We start from the raw sequence: 23138 nt of genomic DNA on the forward strand, positions 1-23138 counted from the left end.
TAATGGTCAATGAAAGTGACGAAGTATTGACATTCATTTATACCAAGTACATTCAAGGGTTCAAAGATATATGAATGGATCATCTCTAGCATGCACTTGGACCTAATTGCTTTAGGAAATTGTTTCTTGGAAGTATTTCTGAATACATAATGTTCACAAAATGACAGTTCAAATTTGAATAATGAACCAAACAGATTGAGACAAGCTAGTCTTGATAGTGTTGTATGATCTATGATTTGCTTACATTATTAAATGAAATTGTAATAAAAGACGACTGCAAATATGGGTGGCAATAGGCAGAGTTGCTTGGCCTTAATAGTGATTGTGATAATTAAACTTATATTTGGATTCATTATTAGTATTTTTAAATTCTATTGTGGCTTATAAGCATTTTGAATGCATGGTTTCGCTTTTGTAGCCCACCTGATAATTAGTTTAGCTCATTTACCTTATGTAGCCCACCTGATAATTGGTTTAGTTCAATAATCAACTCAACAATTCATCTAAATGGACTTAACCTAATAGTGTATTTTGGGTCAAATTTTCTTATATGATTATAAAATTTTAAACCGATTATATCTTTCAAGTTTTGTTTAGCATGAATGCACAATATTTTACCTGTGATTGCTTATGGTTCCTAAACACAAAAAATTATTTGCCTATGAGTAACTCACAAGTTATCTCTAAACAAACTGCATGTAAGTGGCTTTCAAGTGAAAATAACTTAACTTGAAAACTTACAGACATTCAAATATAGATCACTCAGATTTCACAGTCTGCCAGGTTGGCAGATACACCAGCATATAAATGCCTTCCGTGCAAACTAACCATTGCCCCAAATTAAGAGCTAGAAACTGCAAACATGCAAACTATGTATAGTTCCTGTAAGTGTACACTTGCAGTGTGAATACATGAGGAGAGACGATAAACGTTCGTGTCAATGCATTTAATGGTAAACGTCTCAGTGGACCTGTTTAGCACAGACGTGGATGGCCTGGTGACCGGGGATATCCCTAGTAACCTGACACGGTGGCCCACGGAGATGTAGGTGTTTTATTGATGCCGTCTATCCATTTGGCCGGTTCATTTTAGGGCATGAGACCAAAATGAAGCAGATCAGTGGTAAACAGACCATGTTTTAACAATGAGATAATGGGAATGAGTGCCCATGTAGTGTGGATGTTTGGGTGAAAAAAATGAGAGATAAACAAATCAAAAGCTAAGAAGACCACACCACAAAAAAAAAAAAAAAAAAAGAAAGAAAAAGAAAAAAAAGAAGAAGAAGTGGCAATTGAATGTCCACAACACAAAAAACAGTGGTGATTGAACATCGATCTGTCTACCTACCGTTAAAAAGTTATTAGGAGGGCCACAAATATTGCATGAAGCTGATATTTGTGATTTCCCTTTATCCAGGTCTACATAACTTTATGAACAGGTTAGATGGCAAATAAATACCATGATGGTCACTAGGAAGGTTTCAACAGTCAAGTATCATTATGGATGAACAGCTTGGATAAAACATACATCATGGTCCGCCTAGAGTCGGGTGACCGCGGTGGGTGGGTACGATACCCAGGCCAAAGAAACCGAGACATGACAATGGGTAAGATACCCAAGTGGCTGAACAGGTAGGGCCCTCCATAGACACCCCCTCTCTTAACACTGGGTCGTTTGCACACATTGGATGGAGAAAAAAAAAAAAAACCGAAAAAACAGGACCCGATGCGGACCCAAGGGCCTGATGGATACCAGACGGGTACATGCACCCAATCATCATGTCTGGAATCTCAAAAAACGTGGACCCACTCACATGTCTGGAATCTCAAAACACATGGACCCAGTCATATATCTGGGATCTCAAACATAAAACTCGGACCCAGCCTGGCCCAACCTGCACTGACAGAACTAGCCCATCTGTCAGGTAGGGGAGGCAGCCGGACCCCGACCACTTGGGCAACCCTGGTCCAAAACCAACTCACGTGTGGAGACGAACAGAAATTCTCTGCAAAGAATAATAATGCATCAATAAAGGTGCTCTCTCTCCAAAAAAAAGAAAAAAAAGGGGAGATGAGTCGGCATCATCATCTTCATCCAACAGTATCATTTTCTCTTAAAAACCCCTCCAAAACCGGATTCTAGAGACCGCTATTGATATAAGTGAAAAGGGCGACCGCAAAGAAGCAGCAGTCAGTCTCAAACTTCCAAACATATTAAAAATTTCCCACGAGTGTAACCCCCATCGGCAGTTTTAGCCCTACTCAAACGGCAGGCTAAAACAGAAATGATATTACAGGTGGGGATTAGCTTTAAATGAATCGGAAACACAACCCTAGAATCTAAATTAACACGATCACGCATGATCTGGGACACTCTCTGCCTTGTCAGTGTCCATTGGCTCCATCTCAGGCGGTGGGCCCTGAGCAGTATCATCCGATGAGTTCTCAGTGCTATTGTCACTGCCTTCAGATTGTGGCTCGGACGTTTGCGGTTGAGGCGGTGGTGTCTCACCAGATGCTTGTGGTTTGGCTGGTGGGGGCCTTGATTTCATCATTATTGGCCTGCAAAACCTGTTCAAAGCAGTTTCCTTATCAACATCATGACCAGTTTGAATACAGATACGCACAAGCATAAAAAGCAAATGACAGGTTCTAGTGAAAAATCTGCAAGCAACGTGAATCCATTGACCCAACCCAAGTTCATGTCAGGTTGTCATGGATTAGGATTGGGAAATTCCAAGGGTTCTAGTTGAACAAATTCATGTTAGATTAGGACAGGTTGGGAATAGTCACAGGTATTGGGCTCAGGTCAGGTTAGGCTGGTTTGAGGCTGAGCATAGAGGCATTTGAGTTCGGCACCTCAGGTTGGAATTCGGGTCAGGTCAGGTTGTGGGGTGAGTCCTCCCGACATCAGATTGGGCCCAGGTTGACCCTCAACCTGACCCAACCCACCCGAGTTGGGCCACTAAATCCAACCCCTTATATATTATAGGTCCTCCAAGTCTACCCAAGAAAGGTTGCCTTCAAATGTGAGAAAAATGTCAGGCACGAGGATGCCTTTCCAGCTAAATCAATATCTGTGGCATCACAAATTGGACATGAAATGTGCCCAACAACAAATTGGGCCAGGAAAAAGAAGGGAAAGCTGGAGCCATGAGGTGGAACCAAGAATTCCGGTCACGTGAAATGCACAGAAGAAATGAAGTATCAATTCTTCGCAAAGTACCTGCCCCACCAGTGCTGGTGTGCACTCTTAACAAAGGACTTGTAATTCTCTCCAAGAAAGTTCAACTAATGATATTATACCTGTCGAGTGTCTCAGCCTTCCTCTTCACATCAGCCGATAACAGAACTGGATTCGCATGCTTAGGCAAAGCATCCTGCTGCTGCCTTTTCTCCCTCAGCCATGCCTCTGCTTGCCCACACTCATTAACAACCTAACAGATATAACAGCCACATTAGCAAATAGAGAACTTTACATAATATATTTTCATTCATGTAATTACTCAATGCCCAGCTTCATTACAACAAAATGTTTTAAAGAACCAGCAGCCACAATGATATGTAACTTTGTACCTTCTGTTTTTCGGCTATGTCAATGTGATCGAACTTGGGCTCTTTGGACAAAGCTGCCTCTCTGAAGCTATTGATGCAATAGGCGAGTTGATCAATCACTGGGCCGCGCTCTGAATTCTCCTTGTAACGTACCTCAATGGGGTCACCTTGCTGCAGTTCAGTAACCAGTGTCAGGTACAGAAAAATATCCTCAAATTCAAGACTAAAACAAAGCAATTAACAAAGAGTTGATGCCTTCTTGAGTTCCTCAAGCTTTGCAATGTAAACACCCTTAGTTTCGTCCTCGCCATCTTCATACAACCAATCCTCTGTTTCCTGAAGTTTTGCAGATAAACCATCCCTCTCCACAGGAGTCACAAAGTCATGATACTTGTCATGGAGCTGTGCAATGATGGAAGATCTTGGTTTCAGATGTTAAAATTCCAATGTACAACATATTAAGCATCAGTAAGGGACATGCATACTGGTACCTTGTTTCTCATGTCATAAACATATGCTTCAACAGCATTCTTTTTGTCCTTTGTTTCTTCCATGACCCTGTCTTGGAGAGCCATCTCAAATTCCTTCTCCACTGCTTTCTGCACATCCACAGGTACCATCCCACCGTATACCAACTCTGCAACTGGGATGTTCAGTTTCTTTACCTTTTTCTTTACTGCCTCAACCTGCAAACCAAAGTGTTAGTCAAGTCACATCCCATTTGCTCTTTAACTAGTGATGAAAATAAATGCATTAGGAAGGAAATGCATTCAGCTGTGTTTCTATGCACTTACAAGAGACAGTTCTCATCCAGGTTCGTGTTTCGGCAAACCAACATCTCATGTTAGAATTTAGATACATTCATAACCATATGAAAAAATTTGAAACATTATACACCACCTTTTGGTGGCAATTTGGTCTGCTTGGAGGCAAGATATAATACAACTTTCAGGAATAAAGATGAAATAATCAGCGCAAATGTCAAGGAAAGCTGTAGGAAAGTGAGGGGGAGAGTAACTACACGGGCCTGAGCTTGCAACAAAATCATAGAATCAGAGACAATGATACCACATATGGTTGGAAGTAGTTAATGATATGAGAATAGGACCTCAGTTTATAAGTTGGGATTGTCCTTTTTTGTTTTTTGAAAGGTGGAATCTTCCAGTTGGTTACTTGAAGCACAATTATAATGCAAGTTAAATGGTTAATCACAGACCTTCAGTGGAGCATGACCACATGGGGATAGCAAATCAGGATGCCATTGGCCAGTGTGACTCAACTGAATCAGAGATGAGACATCTTTCGATAAGGCTTAAAGGAGTCACCATCAACTTCTTGTGTTTGTTTGCAATTATAGTGAAGGTGATTTGCTACTATGAATGAGCTATTGAGCTCATCCAAGAGGGCATCTGTGGCAGTGGGCTAACTGGACCAAAGAAATTTGGGAGTTAGGTGGGAACCTGGCTGTTATCTATTTTCACATCTCCTTCAGGATGCTAATTCGAGGCAGACTTCCTTATTAGGGAAGGCAAGGGTTTCTAAGATTGTCTATTCAGTTAATGGATAGCCTACCTTTGCTTCCCTCTTTCAATGTGCTTAACTGGGAAAAAATCATCACAGAAGTCAGTGCCATTTCTCAAAATTTCTCCCCTTCACTTCTTCAAATTTGTTCGATAATTTATGTTATCAAATGCTTGACCATCTGATTGGACCCTGCCTCCAAGGAGAGCAATGGTTACTCATGGACTCATAATGGTGGCCTAAATCAAGAACAGCGATGGCTACTATGGATTCATCACAATAGCGGTCTACATCAAGAATTCAGTTTGCATGACTTCTTGTTTATGAAATACATTTATTTATTTGGATTGTTCTTACCTTACTAAAGTTTGGATCCTGCTAAATCATGAGGGTCCCAGTGTACAACTTACATGGATTTTTCATTGTGTCTCACCCTCTTAATTTTCAGCCCATAGAAACTACTTCAAATCAATTCATCAAGATGATGGATTCATCCAAATTACTTCAGAAATATTCTTCTCTAAATACTAGTAAAATGCACATGCATTGCATGTGGGAACATATTTTGATCATCTTATGTTGGCCAAGTGTGAAGAGCTTTTGTAAAAACGATTGTTAATTAATAGAAACGGGCGAAAATCTAATCCGCTGTGCATGCATATAAAAATTTAGACCCTTTAATTGTTGAATTGATTTCAAATGGAGGATGACCTAAACTAACACTAATCCAATAAAATTCACTTGACGACTTTAGACCTTACCATTTTACCTTCGACAATCCATTTGATTGCCACCATTTTGGATGGTTAAGATCTCTACAATGTGATTTCTGATACTTGCTACATCCACAATGGCCGTACAAGTATGATGGTCTGAAATGATGTGAATTTATGACGTGTACTATAGAAAATACCTCAGCAAAGAGTTATTTGATACTTTGCCTGAGAGCATGACACTCATGCACTTAAAATGGAGCACATAAATATATATATATATATTAGTGAAATTCAAAGATCGCAGCATACCAGAAAAAAGAAAAGAAAAGAAAATTCTGGTTTTCAAATGATGTTTCCTAATGTTATCGTGGGAGGTTTTTTTTTTTTTTTTTTTTTCTATATGTCACCCCACATTTTATGTGATACATCCGAACTATCTTAGTTGGATGTACAGTTGATCCAAGCTGTTTAAATTATGGTCATAAGATGATGATCATATAAGACGTGTGAGAGATCTGGGTCATTCATCAAGTAGGAAGAATTGCGAGCATGCTTTTGCCACAAAATCAAAAGGTCTGCTGACCAAGAAGGCTACACTATGAATATAGACCATCTGTCAATCCTTCCATCTATTCTTCTCACACTAGCATTACCCAATTGATAAGCAGACCATTTATGCAAACTGTAAATATTATGGTACCCATTTTTGATGCCCAGACACTCAAAACGTGGAGAGAAATTTGACTGTTTGGATCCCTGAGCATGGGACCACTTCTAAAAATTCTCAGCCTGATACCCATATACAATTTTCCATTTGAAATTTCCTCCCATAAGATCCAGCTTCTCATATAGGGCCACGTGCTTGGACTGTCCATCCTGTGACCCCACCATGGAAGTTCATGGCTTGAAAATAATGGTGATCGAGGATCTAGTACTCAAAACTAACTATCAAAATCCGAATATAAATCAATTCATGAATCAGCCAGTAATGATAATTGCCCAGATCTATGTGAAGTGGCCTTGCAGATGCAACACCAAGTGAGCTCATTTAGCAGACTATCACCAACCTAGGTTTAGTCAGCCCAATACTTGACGTTAGTGCGAGAAGGATCCAGACCATCCATCTAGTGAGTTGCATCGAGGTAGCCCATGGTTGCAACTTGCAATCACTCCAATGAACAATTTTAGACATCCTTCTTTAGCTGACTACACGGTTCATTTCAATTTTCCATTTTCCCGCCACTGAAAGGGATGGCTAATATATCCTGCTACTGTTGCGTCATTCAACTATTGATAATCCATGAATAGATCTTTAAAAAAAAATAAAATTAAAAAATAAAAAATAAAAAAATCCATGAATAGGACACAATAGATGAATGGAACGAATTGACTACCATATGTGCTAACTTGTAAGGCAATTTTGAGGGAAGAGAAGCCCACATATACCAAAAAGCATAGCCATACAAACTTTGAAATGTAAGATACCAAAAATATCAGGAAAATTTTGGTTTTCAATTGACGTTACCTAATGAGGCCGGATCCAACACATGTTTCTAGGATAAGCCTAACATACAAATTGACGTGCAGGGCCCACTGTAATGTTTAATTGAAATTCACTGTCCAATCATGTGTGGTCCCTAATGTTCTCCTTGTTGCACAAATATCCAACGGATCAAAAACTCAGGTGGGCCACACCACATGGAGATGAGGATACCAACCGCTAAGGCCTGTTTGCCATGTGGTATTAGGTGGGATTAGGTAGTATGGAATTGCAATTGATCCTATGCAAAATTCATCTAGTGTTTGGAAACGATGGGAAGGATTGGATCAATCCTGGCATCATATCGTCCAGAGCCAATAGTAAATACTGCAGCAGCCATCGATTCACCATGTCCGGAGGGGTTCCTGCTCTCACCTCCACCACAGAACACCCCAGGCATTTCCGCCCAACTTGGCTAATTTACCATCCCAAAATCAGAATGGTTGAATAATCCTAACCTCCGCTTTATGGATACTTGTCTGCTGAAGTAGGACCATTAGGTGTGAGTAGAAAAATCATTCTTTTTTGCTTGAGATGCCTTTGGAAGGGAGTCGGTGCCTTTTGAAGCACCCTTTATGAAACCATAGTCGCAATTTTTAGCCATCTACGAACCTTGATGAGTTGCATACACGAAGACCCACACACAATCTAGGAAGTTTTAATGGTGTGTCCCCTAAATCCCAATCCCAATTATTCCCTCTAGTGTGACCCACACCCACCTATGCTTTGGATTAGTCTATTTCTTTTATATAGGATGAACATTAAAGGGTGGACCTTATGGACGGAGTAGGTGTGTGACCTACATGATGATGGGCCACATGCTTGTAGTTACATTAGAAACTAGTCATACTTTCGAAACGATCAAGGTGCTAATAAGGGCTGAAATTAAGGAATTACTTAAAGGCCTTTAAATAATAAGTTGATGGAGAATTTTGTATTTTGATTTAATAAGGACAGTTAACGTATTTTCATTCATAGTGGCGACAAAGAGAGAAGGCTTGGCTTTTAGTAGTATAGATTGTGATTCAACTATCTGCAGTATTACACTTGATGAAGCATATCCTGGAAACATCTTAGACTTTATTGACTGCTACTTGTCCAAAACATTCAGATGACAAATAAGTGGCTGATTTAAAGAAAGGATTGATGATAGGTATAGAAGAAATTATGAAAACCATGTGAAACTCAAGTATCTTTTTCCATGTTGAATGACCAAAAAAATTTATTAAGAAAAGCCAAATAGCCATGATGGTTTTGAGAATACAATTCACATCATGTCAAGAGAAGTAACATGAACAGAATTGCAGGCAAACTTTATGAACCAAATTAACGAAGTATTAGCTCCTTGGGCGTTTTCTAATGCCATTTATGTTTTCATTAAAATTCTAATCACCTTCAGAAAAAGTGTCGAGCAAAATAATGGATCTACAAAGATAAAGGAGATGGCACTCTCAACTTTAGCATAGATAACTTAGGACCAAAAGCACTGCATTGTGATTGACCAGAATATTCATGAACCCTAAGCTCAGGCTCTTCTTAGTGAAGAGGATGAATTTGGGTTGGGTGATAGATTACTGAGCAATATGCGAGTAAGACTTGGATATTTGAGTGCCACTGTAAATTTTTGTTGCGATTGGGAAGCTGTCTTGCAACTAGGTGAGGCTTTTTACTAGTTCAACAATTTGGCTTACTATTCCTCATTTAGATAAGATATGGATAGGCATGGAGGATACAGACAGGTGGTCATGGAAGTTTGATTCTCCAGGCATTTTTACCACCAGGTTATTCTATTGCTCTCTCCGCTGTGATGTAGTGGAGACTGGAGAGTCTAAAAACACATTCCAGTTCCTTACATTAATCCTGGCCCTCCTTGAGTGATTGCATTTGGAGTTATTCCTCAAGACAAAAAGTTAAACATCAACAGTAGATGATGGTTGTGAATATTTGCTTTATGGATCTCAAGGGTGCAGAGTCAGCAAACCATCTGTTCATTAACTGTGTCTGTGATTTTGTGGCTAGAATCTGGAGGAGTGTCTTGGCTTTGTTTGATGTGTGGGTCCATGCCGGGTTCCTTTGAACCTCTATTGCAAGCCTGGAACTGGGGAGTTCAAGATAAAAGAAAACGACAGTTGTGATGTCCTCGTTGTTCACAGTTACATGGTCTTTGTGGAAGGAACTTTTTCTTTTCTTTTCCTCTTTGACAATTAACACCAATTTTATTATAAAAAAGAGCAAGAGATTTCCTCAAAGCAAGATTATAAGCATGACCAAAAAGAATGAAAAGAAGCCACGAAGAAGCAAAAGGCTTAAGAAACAAAGCCAGGCTTATGACCACGTGGACTGGGCTTTTCTTCAGTATCTTTTGAATCGGATGGGGTTCGGCAAGAAGTGGAGAGGCTGGATGGAGGAATGCATTGGGTCCGCTCATTTTTCCGTTCTTCTTAACGGATCCCCTAAAGGTTTTTTCAAGAGCTCGAGGGGCCTCAGGCAAGGCGGTCCGTTATCCCCATTTTTGTTTCTCATTGTGATGGAGTCATCCAGAATGTTGCAACAAGGTCAGGCCGAAGACGTCCTCCTCAGGATCTCTATCCCAAGCATGCGTGACCCGATCACTCACATCCAATATGCGGACGACTCCCTAATTTTTTGAGATGCTAGTACCGATAAGGTAGAAAATCTTCGAACTACTATTCGATGCTTTGAAATTGTTTCGGGGTTGTGAGTCAATCTGGCGAAATCCAAGCTATTTGGTATCAACATGGATAGCAACGAGATCGCGGGCATGGCGGCTATCGTCGGTTGCACTGCGGCTGCTTTCCCTACTTCCTTCGTTGGTCTCCCCCTCTGCATTGGTAGGCCCCCCTTAAGGATGTGGCAGAAAGTCACTTCCAGATGCGAGAAGCTGCTGGCGAGATGGAAATGTCGATATCTTTCATTAGGTGGGCGCATTACCCTAATTAAAGCCTCCTTGTCCAACCTCCCGATCTACTTCATGTCTCTTCTCAAATGCCCGAGCGCGGTGCTGGCCTTGTTAGAAAGATTGAGGCGTGACTTCTTATGGCACGGAAGGGAGGTCAAGCAGAAATTCCATTTGCTCAAGTGGAAGGAGGTTTGTTGTCGCATGGTTGACGAGGGGGTTGCGATTAGAGTGCTCAAAGATATGAATCATGCGCTGATGGGAAAGTGGATTTGGCGTTTGGGAGCGGAATCAGGGAGCTTTTGGAACTCTATTATCAAACTCAAATATGGGGAATTTGATGGTGGTTGGTGGACCAAGGAGTCATCCTCTTACAAGGTGTCCCCCATTTGGAAGGACATCCTCAAGTTGAAAAGGGAGGTGGTTAGAGGTATTGGCTTCGATCTTGGCAACGGGGCAAACATTTGTTTCTGGGAAGATAATTGGATTGGTGACAATTCCCTTAGAGTTCGCTTTCCAACCATCTTCTCTCTCGCCTCACAAAAATCAACCTCTGTTTCTAACTGCTACGAGATTATAAGCGGAAAGCCTGTTTGGAGTATCGGTTGTAGAAGAAATCTCAACGATTGGGAAATTGCCGACTACGCTAAATTATTGGAATGCCTTTCAACCATCCTGCCTTCCTCTTCGGCTGCTGACAGTTTGAGATGGAACCCTGACAAGAAAGGATCTTTCTCTGTCAGATCTCTATACAGCTTCCTGACGGCCATCAGCCCCACATCTCAGCCCAGTCACGCCCCATTTTTGTGGAAATATGTTGTTCCTCCTAGGATAGTGGCTTTTGGCTGGCTTGCAGGAAGAAAGAAGATTCTCACTATTGACAACCTCAAGCGCAGAGGGATGATCATTCCGAATATTTGCCTTTGTTGCATGCGAGAAGCAGAAACTGTCGTTCACCTTCTTGTCAACTGTCCTTTCATTCAACCTGTTTGGGCAGGTTTACTTCGCTCTTTCCACATTAGTTGGTGTCTGCCGGAGATGACCGACACCCTGCTTTTATCGTGGCATGGTGTGCAAATAAGCAAACTAAGGTTTAAAGGATGGCGCTCCTCGCAATCTGGTGGTTCGTGTGGGAAGAGCGAAACAATCGTTGTTTTCGGGACATGACTAATTCTGCTGACGTTGTGCTGTCTAAGGCTAAAAGGGCCTTAATCGAATGGGCCGCCCATGTTGCTTCTTTTAAAGACAATGATTATCTTTTTCTAGGATTTTAGTTTCGATCTACTATCTCAGCGGATCTTCCTTGTTTCTGTTTTCTGTTTTTTCTTTTATGAAATCGTCATCTTTCAAAAAAAACAATGCCCGGGTATAAGTATAACATCCAATTTCACCCTCCTAAACACACCACATAAGGAACCCAATGATAATTGTAAAAACACCTCTTGCTAAGCTCAACACAAATCAACATCATGAGAATGCTGGCACCAAATTAATGGGACATGTATACGATGATGATGGTGATTGCTACAAATGCACCCATCATTTGATTGTTTTGTGTCTTGGTGATGATTATTTGGAGGATCACCCGGACATCGAAAAGCATTTCTAGTGGTTAATGCCCATAACACCATTGACCAAATCAGAGAAAAAAATAAAAATAAAAAATCCAAGTATAAATTGGAAAACCTCAAAATCAAGCAAGAACTGGAATATCCATGAATCCTCTAGGGTGCTAAAGTTTTTTAGGGCCTGTTTGTTTTTTCAGATACCCTGTAAATACAAAGTAAATAGGAAATAATTACTTGCCAAGGTAATTACAGCATCACTCCCAAGGCAGACGTTGACACCTGCTTTTTAGACACTACAACCGAGGACTGACGCCAAATAAACGTGGGGACCACCATGATGCATGTGGCTTATCCACACCGTCCATCTGTTATGCCATCTGATTTTAAGACATGAGCCCAAAAATGAAGTAGATTCAAAGCTCAAGTGGACCACACCATAGGAAACAGTGGGAATTGAATGCCTATCATTAGAAAATTTTTGGGGCCCTAAAAGTTTTGGATCAACCTGATATTTGTGTTTTCCTCTCATCCATGTCTGTGTGACCTTATGAACCAGTTAGATGACCGATAAACATCAATGTGAGCCCGGTAAAGGAAACAACTTTCAATGGTGGACATTTTAAGGCTACTGTTTCATTTGGTGTGGACCACTTGAGCTTTGGATCTACTTAAGTTTTTGGCTCATATCTCAAAATATTTTGGTAAAACTGATGGACGGCATGGATATGCCGCATATATCGCGGTGGGGCCAACAAATTTAAGTTAGTCTTTTTGGACCGCTTCGAGATGGAAATACAACCCGATTTTCAAACAAGCTAAAATAATAATAATTGCCTATTTACAGTGAATTTACAGAGGATTTGAAAATTCAAACAGGCCCTTATGCACCCCTTCCACCATATCCACGAGCAATCAAAACCATATCCAAATCCAAAGGTAGTGCATACAGTTACACACTGGAATATCGATAAATCCTCTAGGGTGTGAAAGTTTTTTATGCACCCTTCCACCAGAAATAGGCAATCAAAACCATATCCCAATGCAAAGGTGGTGCATACCGTTACACAGCCCATTTGGGCAAAATATTTCAGAACCATAAAAATAGGAAAAGCATCAAACATATCCAAGGAAACAAAGTCACACGGAACAGGATACTCAAAATGGGGGAAACTTTACACAAAACCATCAGATTATGATGGCTCTAGACAACAAGTGGAGAACCACTAAGTCCAAAAATATAATATATTTGATATCCGCTAACACACTAGCTATGATTGAGAGGTTATGGATGAGGCAACTGGGGAAAAAAACACAGTGCTTCATTTAGCCATGTCTCAATTTAGGTAAGCGTCTTGTGAGCCAGAAACGTAAAGAAAATAGTAGAAAATTATAAATTTTTGGAGGCAATTTCAGGAGAGAAAGGTGGAGAATGGAAAGGAAAAGAAAAGAAAGTGTATTTGTCAAATGCAGACTTCATTCTCAAATGACAGTGTCTAAAAATTATTCTTTGGAGGAAAACCTTGGAGAAGGAAATCAATTTCCACCCTTGTTTCTCAAACAAAGGTAACCATAACATCATAGGAATGTGATTTTTCCACCAATCCAAACAGAGTTGCTGCTATAGAACAAGAACAGTAAACAGCCACTTACATCATATCATGTTATACAAGAATATCCATCTGCAGCATATACAAGGAAGAGAAAAGGCTAAGCCAGTCACATGGCCTAAAGCTAATCATATAGTCAAACAGGCATGAGTATAAATAGAAAATACCCACACTCAATTACTCATAAATCAGAAGGGAGAATGACAACAAAATCGAGAAGTCATAATGTAAGCTTAAATTAAAATGTTGGCAATGAAGTTAAAAGCAGTAGTTCACTAATCCAATTGAGTGCATACACATCATTCAACCAAGATACGTGCACACATGCCAACCTGACTCTTGTAGGGAATAGGATTATCCAAGCCACACAATTGAAAATTCCACCAGCTAAATGACCAGGTACAGACATGCCTGGTCCACTTGTAAGGTAGACGGCATGTGTATATGTGACAAAACATAGCTAGCCTAACTTCTTTGATAACACAGTTTTTTGCTCAGAGTAGATGAATGGACGAGACTGATATTCAGGCAAGGTCATCTACGAGGCGGCCACAGCTGCACGGCCTGGATAATCGCCACATTTGTTGGGTTATCCATTTGCATGGGATTAGTAAATCTTGTTTAAATTAAGACAGAATGGGAAGATTAGTTCCGAATAATGCATGGCAGAAATAGCTGGAAATTAATTAGAGTCAAGGCGCCTGTTTCCCAATAAAGAGAAGAAAGTCTCGCATATGCAAGCTAGAAACACAAACAGGATGAGGATTTTTTGTTCTTGCTATTTTTTCATGAAAAATGCTAGAAGCACTAATCTAACAAAAAATTGGCTTTGAGGGGAGATATTTGCAAACCTTGGCATCCGTTTCCATCTGCACAGGCTTGTCCTCAGATTCAGGAGCACCATTTTCAACTCCAGTGCTTGAAGAATCACTGGCACCTTTAGTATCCTGCATATTTGCATCAACTTCACCTGTACCTGCAGGAGCAGCATCATTTTGAACCTCATCTGTGTCCATTTTCGTAGCCTCCGTCGTTGGCTCCTTCCCAGTTGATACAGGAACCTCAACTTCCTCTTCTAACAGCTGAAATAAATACAAGATGGAAATCGTCCAGAAAGAGAAGAAAAAAGAGAAACCTATGCACAGAGAATTTTGATGCTAACTGATCCTAAACTTACAGTCGCTGACTCAATAGAGACAATGCCATGAAGACTCAGGCGAACTTTTACTTTCAGTTTTGCACGCTCACCTTTAGCAGATTGGAAAGGACCAATCTGTCAAGAAACAAATGAAAATATAATAGGAATTGCCCTTAACACTGCATAATACAGTTTCAAAACATAAGTAGTGGATACTAAAGAAAATCAAGTTTAAGACTGAACACAATAGTTAGCTGCTTACAGTGTACGTGCTAATCTTTGATGGTGCTCGCAGTTCATTCACATCGGCATAATGAACATCAACGGTAAATGTGCCAGATCTGTAAAACGTCAAAGCCTTGACACTGGGTATTGGATTTCCCTTGGGGAACACAACAGTGTTCTGCTGGTGATCTCCAGCACCATTCTGTGAATCAGGGGCAGAGCCTTTCCAAGATAATGCAATGGGGAAGGGGAAATTCTCGTTGACCTTGACAAAAATGGAAAACAACAGTTAGATGCAATTTCTTAGAACCAGGCAGCCTCTGTGTAGGTAAGCTTTAAGAAGAGTGTCATAAATAATAAACGAAGCACATAATATTCAATGATCAAATCCAGATGGTGTATTGCTGACAGTGGATCATCAATCTGGGTCCGCCAGTAGACCCAACTACCAATTGATGAAACCAGGCCATTATTTGTGGTCCAATTTGCCTAAGGAGCCACAGATCCTAATGGATGGACCATCTAATGATGCAGTTGACCTGTGGGACCCACAAGGTCAACCTGAAGACCAATGAACCAATTGGACTGTGGATGCTACAAGTCCAATTGGCAATTTTTTAGGAGCTATGTAAAACCATACAAGAAAAAAGCCTTTGGTACAACTTTGCAGGGCTATAAACCCATATTGTTGTGCATACAGCAAGACTTGGACCCTTTGTTAGGATTTCCTTCTTTGTTGTTTTTCTTATTTTACTTCAAGCCTTTATAGGATCAGTTTGACTTAGTTAGGGAAAGGTCATGTGAACCAATAGGCTTAGGTATTGGTCCCTTTTACCTTAAGGACATGTGTCGTGACTGTAAGGAGTCATATCTATGGGACTTTGAAGAGGCTATATGATTTCCTGTATCGAATATATTTTTTTTCTTTCCTTGTCTCTAAATACTAGAAACAATTTCCAGAGATGTCGTTCTTTTAGTAGGTTGAGAGTCTTGAGACTCCTCTAGGCTCTATTGGTGGTGAGACTTCACTATTCTATCGTCTTTCTTCATTTCATTATTTATTTTCCCATTGCAATTAAAAGTTCATAAAGATTGGAGCACTGAAAGGTGGAGACTGATCTTCATATTTCGTAGATATCCCCCTCAATTTTGCCCTATCACCACACATGCATGGAATCATGCATGTCAGTGCTGATCAGCAGGACCTGCAGTGTTACAGATTAGCCAAAACGGTAGATGTAAAGCATATGGACATGACAGTTAAACGGCGGGAGCAGATCAAGCTTCTGTAACAGCATAAATACCTTGATTTTGGTACCTCTCCAAGCCTACACATAAAAAATACAGACTATGGAAAACCTTAGGCAGCTAGAAGCCTAGAAAAGTTTCCATCTACAAAACAATGGTACAGAATACATACATACATACATACATACATACAAATATATATATATATATATATATATATATATATATATATATATATATATATATATATAATGTGTGTGTAGTTAGAGAGTCTAATAAGTCGATCTGAACTGTCAATTAAGTCCAAAACACATTTCTCACACTACCGTGAAAAAAACACACTGATCGGATTTGGATGATCCAATCCTTCCATGATTTGGACTCATTTTCTATGGCCATCATCTTTCCAGGCTATGGATGGGATGGCTACGATTGCCTAACAAAAGTGATTCTTTAGAATCATAAAAATGCATTGATTGGATGATCCAATCCATCTTTGATTTGGACTTGTTTTCTATAGCCATCCTTTTCCAAGCAATTGATGGAATGGCTACGATTGCCTAACAAAAGTAATTATTTAGAATCATAAGTAATCTATGATGGTCTCTAACAAATAGATGTATCAAATTGTTGATTGGACCTATTTTTATGTAATGATCTTGAAATTAAAGACCATTGATCAAATGGTTAATATGTCAGACACAACAACATTATGCTCAAGATACAACTGCAATTATTTGAGAAAAATATGAATTCTAGACAGATTTTGCAGTTCATATAATATCTTTTTCTGGAATAATATTTCAAGTTTTACATGCTCTATACACCTATTTCAAAGTAAAGTTTTTCACTTCACATAGGAATCTAAGAAAATGCTTTTGCAATGACAAGGAACTTACTAAATGAAGAGAAAGTAGTACCTGAAACTCCCGCACTTTGAACGTGGGACTCAGAATAGCACACTGGAGCGCGCATCCACGGGCAACACACTCACTCGCATTCATGGTGCGCCTCGGCTCCTTCCCGAAGAACTCAGTCAGTATTTTGATGATTGCCGGGACCCGCGAACCCGATCCAACCACCTCAACCGCATGAATATTCTCCAGGCCAATTCCAGCCTCTGCAAGAGCCTTTTCCAAAGGCCCCTTCACCCTTTCCAGGATCGGAACACTGATCTGCTCAAACTCGTCCCTTTTTATGAACCCCCTCACATCTTTCTCATCCATCAAGCACTCAATGTTAATCGGTGCCTCGGCATTCGCACTAAGCATCTTCTTCAGCTTCTCGCATGCAGTCCGCAGCCTCTGGCAGGCCCGCACATTCTGGTAGACATCGATCTTATACTGCTCCTTAAACTTTGCGACGAAGTGATGGAACAGGACTTCATCGAAGTCCCTTCCACCGAGCGACCGGTCAAATGCATGGGCCAGGATCTTAAGCTGGCCCTTCTTGAACCCAACTATGCATACCTGCATGCTGGAATGGCCCACATCAACGAATGCGACATTCAGCTGATCGTTCTCGGGCAAATCCGTCTTGTAAATTCCATATGCAAGGGCCGTGGCGGTTGTCTCGTGGATCAACCGCAGAGGATGCAAACCCGCAATGGTCGCCGCATCCATAACCGCCCGACGTTGGAGATCGGTGAAGTACACCGGAATCCCAATGCAGCAGTCAACAACGGCAGCATTGAGATTATTCTGCGCAATGCCCTTCAAATTGGAGAGAACCATGCCCAGGAGCTGAGTCGGAGTGAACGCCCGAGATTCGCCTAGATACCGGGCATGGATGAGGGGGAACCCATCAGGGCCCTCGGCAACAGAAAAGGGGAGGGCGCGTATGTCCCGCTGCAGCTCGGGATCGGAGAAAGGACGGCCAACGAGGCGTTTGATCTGAGAGACAGTGTTCTTAGGGTTCATGAGGGAGGAGGCGGCCCCTGCCGTGCCGATGAACCGTTGCTTGTCGCCGAAGCAGACAATGGCGGGAGTCTCGCGCTTCGACTCGTCATTGAGGACGACATCGATGCCTCGCTGGCGGGCCACAGCAACGATGCAGCTCTCGTTGCCCAAATCGAAGCCAACCACGCTCATCCTGTCCTCCCTCGTCAATCGATCTCCACCGTCGGAGATGCGAAACTGGGATCTGGAAATAGACTGAGTTCGAAAAATGAGAAGACAAAGAAGAAAGAAATAAGTAGGGTTTTCTAGGTATTGTGGGGAACGCACAGGGTTAAATTTGTAATTTTCACGAAATGTGTGAACACAACTCACGTACGGTGAAAAATGTTAGGGTGTTTTTTTTAAAGGAGATGTTAGATCGGTGGATATAAAGAGATTTAGGGTTTGGAACTCACCTTGAGATTTCCTACAGTTTTCTTCTCTTGTGAGATTTTCGCTGCAGATCGAATGGTTTGGTGGGAAGACGAGAAGGTTGGTAATAAGGAGTATTCGTGGGGGGCTCGTTTCCTCTCTCTTCCTTTGTTCTAGAACACTCGATTGGGTATTTTGGAAATTCAAGCCCCGTATAGTAGTCCGCGGGTCTACGTAAGTGTCATTCTGTATTCGGATTCCATGATCGTGGTCATCTTAGCCGTTCAAGAGGACCTGCCTTGAATACGGTGTGTGGAGAGTACAGTCTGATGCACGTCTTTTCTATTCTGACAGGTGAGGACCGTTGTGGCAGGGACCGATGCTGTGTCGGTCTTGGGTGCCGATTCAGTGTAGCCTCGGTCCATTTGACGGGATAATCTCGACCTTTTAATTTGAGGCAAACGTCAAACGCGTCGGTGGTAAAGGGGTGGAATCAGTCAACTTCGAAGATTTTTTATCCACAGTCCACCGGTGATCGGACCAGGCGAACCAATTGTACGGATGACTTAAACAAGGAGGTATAGCTTCGGAGGAAGCGGATTGCCTGGTATGCTTGTGTTGACGTCACCAAATTCCGTTTATAGCACATGATGCATGTGTTATATCCACACTGCTACGTGAGATCATTTTATGGCAGCAGCTCAAAAATTAGAAAATTTAAAGCTCAAGTGGACACTACATCATAAAAAACAGTAGAGATAATCATTCCTAATGGAAAACTTAGTACGGCTTACCATGATGTTTATTTGCTATCTCACACCTAAAAACCTTCGTATGACTTACCATGTTGTTTATTCACTAGCTAGCTGATTCGAAACACTTGAGGTCTTGGCATCGATCCCTAGTGGGGGTGGCTAACATGGAGCATGTATACTAATATAGGTGTGTACTAACAAGTTAACCTAAAAAAATAGAAGAAGAAGAAAATGATGATGATGATGAAGGGAAAAAACAAATATTATATTCATGCCTACTTCTTTGGCTCTCATGAAATTTTTAATGGTAGACATTCACTTATTTAGGATATCTATGGTGTGATCCTCTTAGGATATGAATTTGTCTCATTTTTAGTCTTAAGTTTAAAACGAACTTACCATTTGGATGGGCAGTTTGGATGTAACACATATTTAATATTAGGGTGCACAAAGCTTAGTAATGACAAAACATTATTTACATTTGATAAAAGAATCCACTTCCACTTTGGCGATGCAATGGAGTGAGGAGGGGATGGAAAGGAAGTGGACTGTGTCCGTTGTGCCGGTCTCTAAGCAAGAATAATGGGGGCTCACTGTGGCTCACTGTGGTGTATTTGTTTATCCATGTAGTACATTCCTTCTTTGGAAGCATTCTAAGTTATGAGCTCAAAAATAAGGTAGACCGAGCATTCTAGCAGACCACACTAGAAATCTCCCTTACATCTAATGCAACTTGCATTTAATGGCTGGTTATTTAATACAGCTCAAGCTTATAATTTGGTGTGGTCCACCTAAGCATTGGATCTACCTCATTTTTAGGCTCATACCTTAAAATGATATTAGAGAAGGGATGTGCAGCATGGATAAACAAATACATCATGGTGCCCTTGCACATAGAGCTGCCTATTCCTTGCTAGAGATGGGTGGGGCTAGACACAGTCCACTTGGGGATAGAAAAAAGAGAGGAGAGAGAACGAAGGCTTAGAAGAAGTGGTGAGTCCTCTACAATACTTTTTTACAAGCCGTGTTCCCTATCAAAGTTTATAAGGACCAACATACTCATTTAGGAGATTGTGTTTGTAATGTATTTAATTCCATATCACAAATTAACATGACTCTGAATCCTCAAGTTTGCTTAACAACTTTGTGTCCAATATCTATTTAAAAAAATGTCATGCATTGAAGTGTTGTAATATATTTGTATGAATTTGAATTTGATTGCTAAATTAATTTTAATATTCATAATTAATGAGGGTGTTGATGCAGAAATCCGGTTAACCCCTTAATGGACCTGTTTACCTACACAAGAAATGGATAGGGAAGACCTTGACTAGAGCAGGGTACTCTCCGATGCCTAAGTCAAGGACAGGATATGGGTCTTAGTTGAATATCGAGGGTTTACGGCCAGAGATAGTGTGTGCGCCTTTCACTATTGAAGGCATTTATATTTATAGTTGAGAAGAGGCGGTAGTATGGAACGGATCTCCCTGTTGAGTAGAGGGATCCCCCGAGATCCTCGGAGAGAATCTTGGGATCATGATTGCGTCACTGGGGAATCCCGTGATCTTCCGAGAAGATTTCGAACCTACCTTCCCTAAATGAGGTCGGACCACCCGAAATGGGCATAGAGATGTAGTCGGAGACCAAGCTTAATTGGACAGACTTCCCCTTGAGCTTGGACCAAAGAAACGGTCGCGCGCTGGAGACATGTTGTATATTGTTTGGGGTTGTGAGGGTACTCATCCACGTACACCGAACAAAGTGATGGCCTTTTATTTATAAAGAAGGTATTTGCGAGGTTCGATTTCTGTAGCCTTTAATTTATTCATGTGTCTTGATAGCCTATTCCCATTGCTTGTGCATGGGTCTATGCCGATCTTTCAATCTAGAGAAAAGTAAGGAATCTCGATCGTGCCGACCTAGGTCGTATGGACCTACCTACTTAGTTGAGCGGCCGGGCTTTCTCAGGGTTTGTAATACTTTCACTATCGAACTTGATCTCATCCCTTTGACTTTTGAATCATTTGTTGAGTTGGATGCGTGAGTTTCTGACCTGACATTACTTTTGTGGGTCGGTCCATTTTCCCCATGACAGAGGGTATATAATATTTTATTGAATAATTATAATGATTTTATTTTTTTGAAATATATACTCCATTTAGACCATTTATATCATTTTATTGATGTAATTTTAATTATCGCAACTAATAATTTAATTATTTTGGATATCATCAGTGTGTTATGTGTATAGTGGATTAGTAGTCCAATTAAACTATTGTTGCACATGTGGCTCTGATATTTAAAAAAATGAGCTAAAAACCATTTAGTTTAAAGTTATAATAAGAGAGATTTTAAAACACGACAAAACTATGTATTTTACATACCTCTAAATCTATGTTGCTTATGAACTCTTAGATTTCAACAATTCATTCAAATCCACACTACAGAACAACTTTGTATGTGATTTTGTTTCCAGACCATTTCAAAAGAAATGATCCAGCACTTTCACAACACCATGAGCCATGGTGATTTTAGTTGCATGAAGGCATTTCAATTGTCCAATCTATCATTCTGGTCCATCCATTGCGTCGACATTTCATCAGGGTGATACAAATGCTAACAAGATTGAATCATTCAAACCACTTGTAGCATGCCCATTGATAGCCATCTGATTTTTAGACCACCCATGATATACTTAGAATTGCCAAGTGTGATTGTTTTGAAAGCTTAGCGATCTATGATAGATCCCAACAACCGTTTGATTCTAATTGTTTAAGGACCCAACTTTTATATAAACTATTATTAGCCCGGCCGGTTTACCTTAGGCTATAAGCTGGGTGGCTACATGTGTCCATGTCCAATTGGTTTTGTATTTACATGGTGGCTCGTAGGTTGGATTTGGGTCAGCCCAGGCCTGGTCCATTTACTTATATATATATATATATATATATATATATAATCAATCTCATGCATGACTTGACTTGCATTTAATTTCAATGTATCAACCCTCAACGAAAGTCCAGACCCAATTAGTGGATGCATAAAAAATGCACACACCATGTGTATGCATCTGTAATTGTTGTCAGTTAATTTATTTTTGAGTTTTGGATCCCGTAGGCCATCGGGGCAGGATGCAGGAAAGCTGTGTGGGGCTAACAGAGATGATCGTGACAAATCCACTCCAGCCATCAGTTTTGCAAGACCAAAATATGAAATTAAGCTAAACATCAGGTGGATCAAATACTACCATAGGCCACACCATACTAAACAGCGGGGATTGAACGCCCACCAATGGAAACTTTGTGGGGTCCACAGAAGTTTCGTATCAGGATAATATTTGGGTATTCAGTTTATCTTATTGGTGATGATACTATGAACGGCTTGGATAGCATATACACACCATGGTCGGCTCCAGGAAGGTTTCACTTGCTGACGTTTTGTTCCCACCGTTTTGTGTTGTGTGGCCCATATGAGTCTTGCACTTGCCTAAATTTTATAATCCTTTAGTATTGTGATCTTGTAAAACTAATGGACAGAGTGGATTTATCATGGGCATCTCTGTGGACCCACACAACTTCCGACCATGGGAACTTCCTATGCTCCCGCATCCCATATCGTACAGCATATTGACATCGATGCCAGCGGACCACGCTGCGCGGGGTTCAACCCAAGCCCGACCCATTTACCTGACCGGGCCACATTTTCTTACCCGAGTTTAACTTACTGCCTCTCACGCATGTACTTCCCCATTTATGGTTCTCCTCTTATGAGAAAAAACTTCAATATTCTGGTAGGGCGACCATAAAAATTATGGGGCTCACCGTAGATGGACCGATAACTAACGATCATGATTGGCCCGATATGTGGACTTCAGATGGACGGTTAAACCAAAAAAGAAAAGAAACGAAAACTGGATCGTCGGGGCTGAACTGATATGTTCATATGATGAAAGCTCAAGCCTTTAGCTTGCTTAAGAGAAGAGAATAGAAATAGTCAAAGGGCCTCTTTTATTTTTTTCTTAAAAAATTACTTTCTAATGA

General features: G+C 40.7%; 1 protein-coding gene across 1 annotated transcript; it reads right to left on the reverse strand.

Annotated features, from left to right (window-relative positions):
• Window positions 1-2018: 2018 nt before the first annotated feature.
• On the reverse strand, window positions 2019-18545 carry LOC131254141 (heat shock 70 kDa protein 14-like). The gene is made up of 10 exons (XM_058255147.1): window positions 18388-18545; window positions 16955-18176; window positions 14824-15051; window positions 14601-14696; window positions 14275-14505; window positions 4046-4240; window positions 3810-3956; window positions 3576-3725; window positions 3306-3436; window positions 2019-2570 (listed from the first exon to the last, which is right to left on the reverse strand). The coding sequence occupies exons 2-10, from the start codon at window positions 18122-18124 to the stop codon at window positions 2354-2356; spliced, it is 2565 nt and encodes an 854-aa protein (XP_058111130.1). The 5' UTR covers window positions 18125-18176; window positions 18388-18545; the 3' UTR covers window positions 2019-2353.
• Window positions 18546-23138: the final 4593 nt, after the last annotated feature.

The sequence above is a fragment of the Magnolia sinica genome, chromosome 1 (assembly GCF_029962835.1).
Source record: "Magnolia sinica isolate HGM2019 chromosome 1, MsV1, whole genome shotgun sequence".
NCBI lineage: Eukaryota > Viridiplantae > Streptophyta > Magnoliopsida > Magnoliales > Magnoliaceae > Magnolia > Magnolia sinica.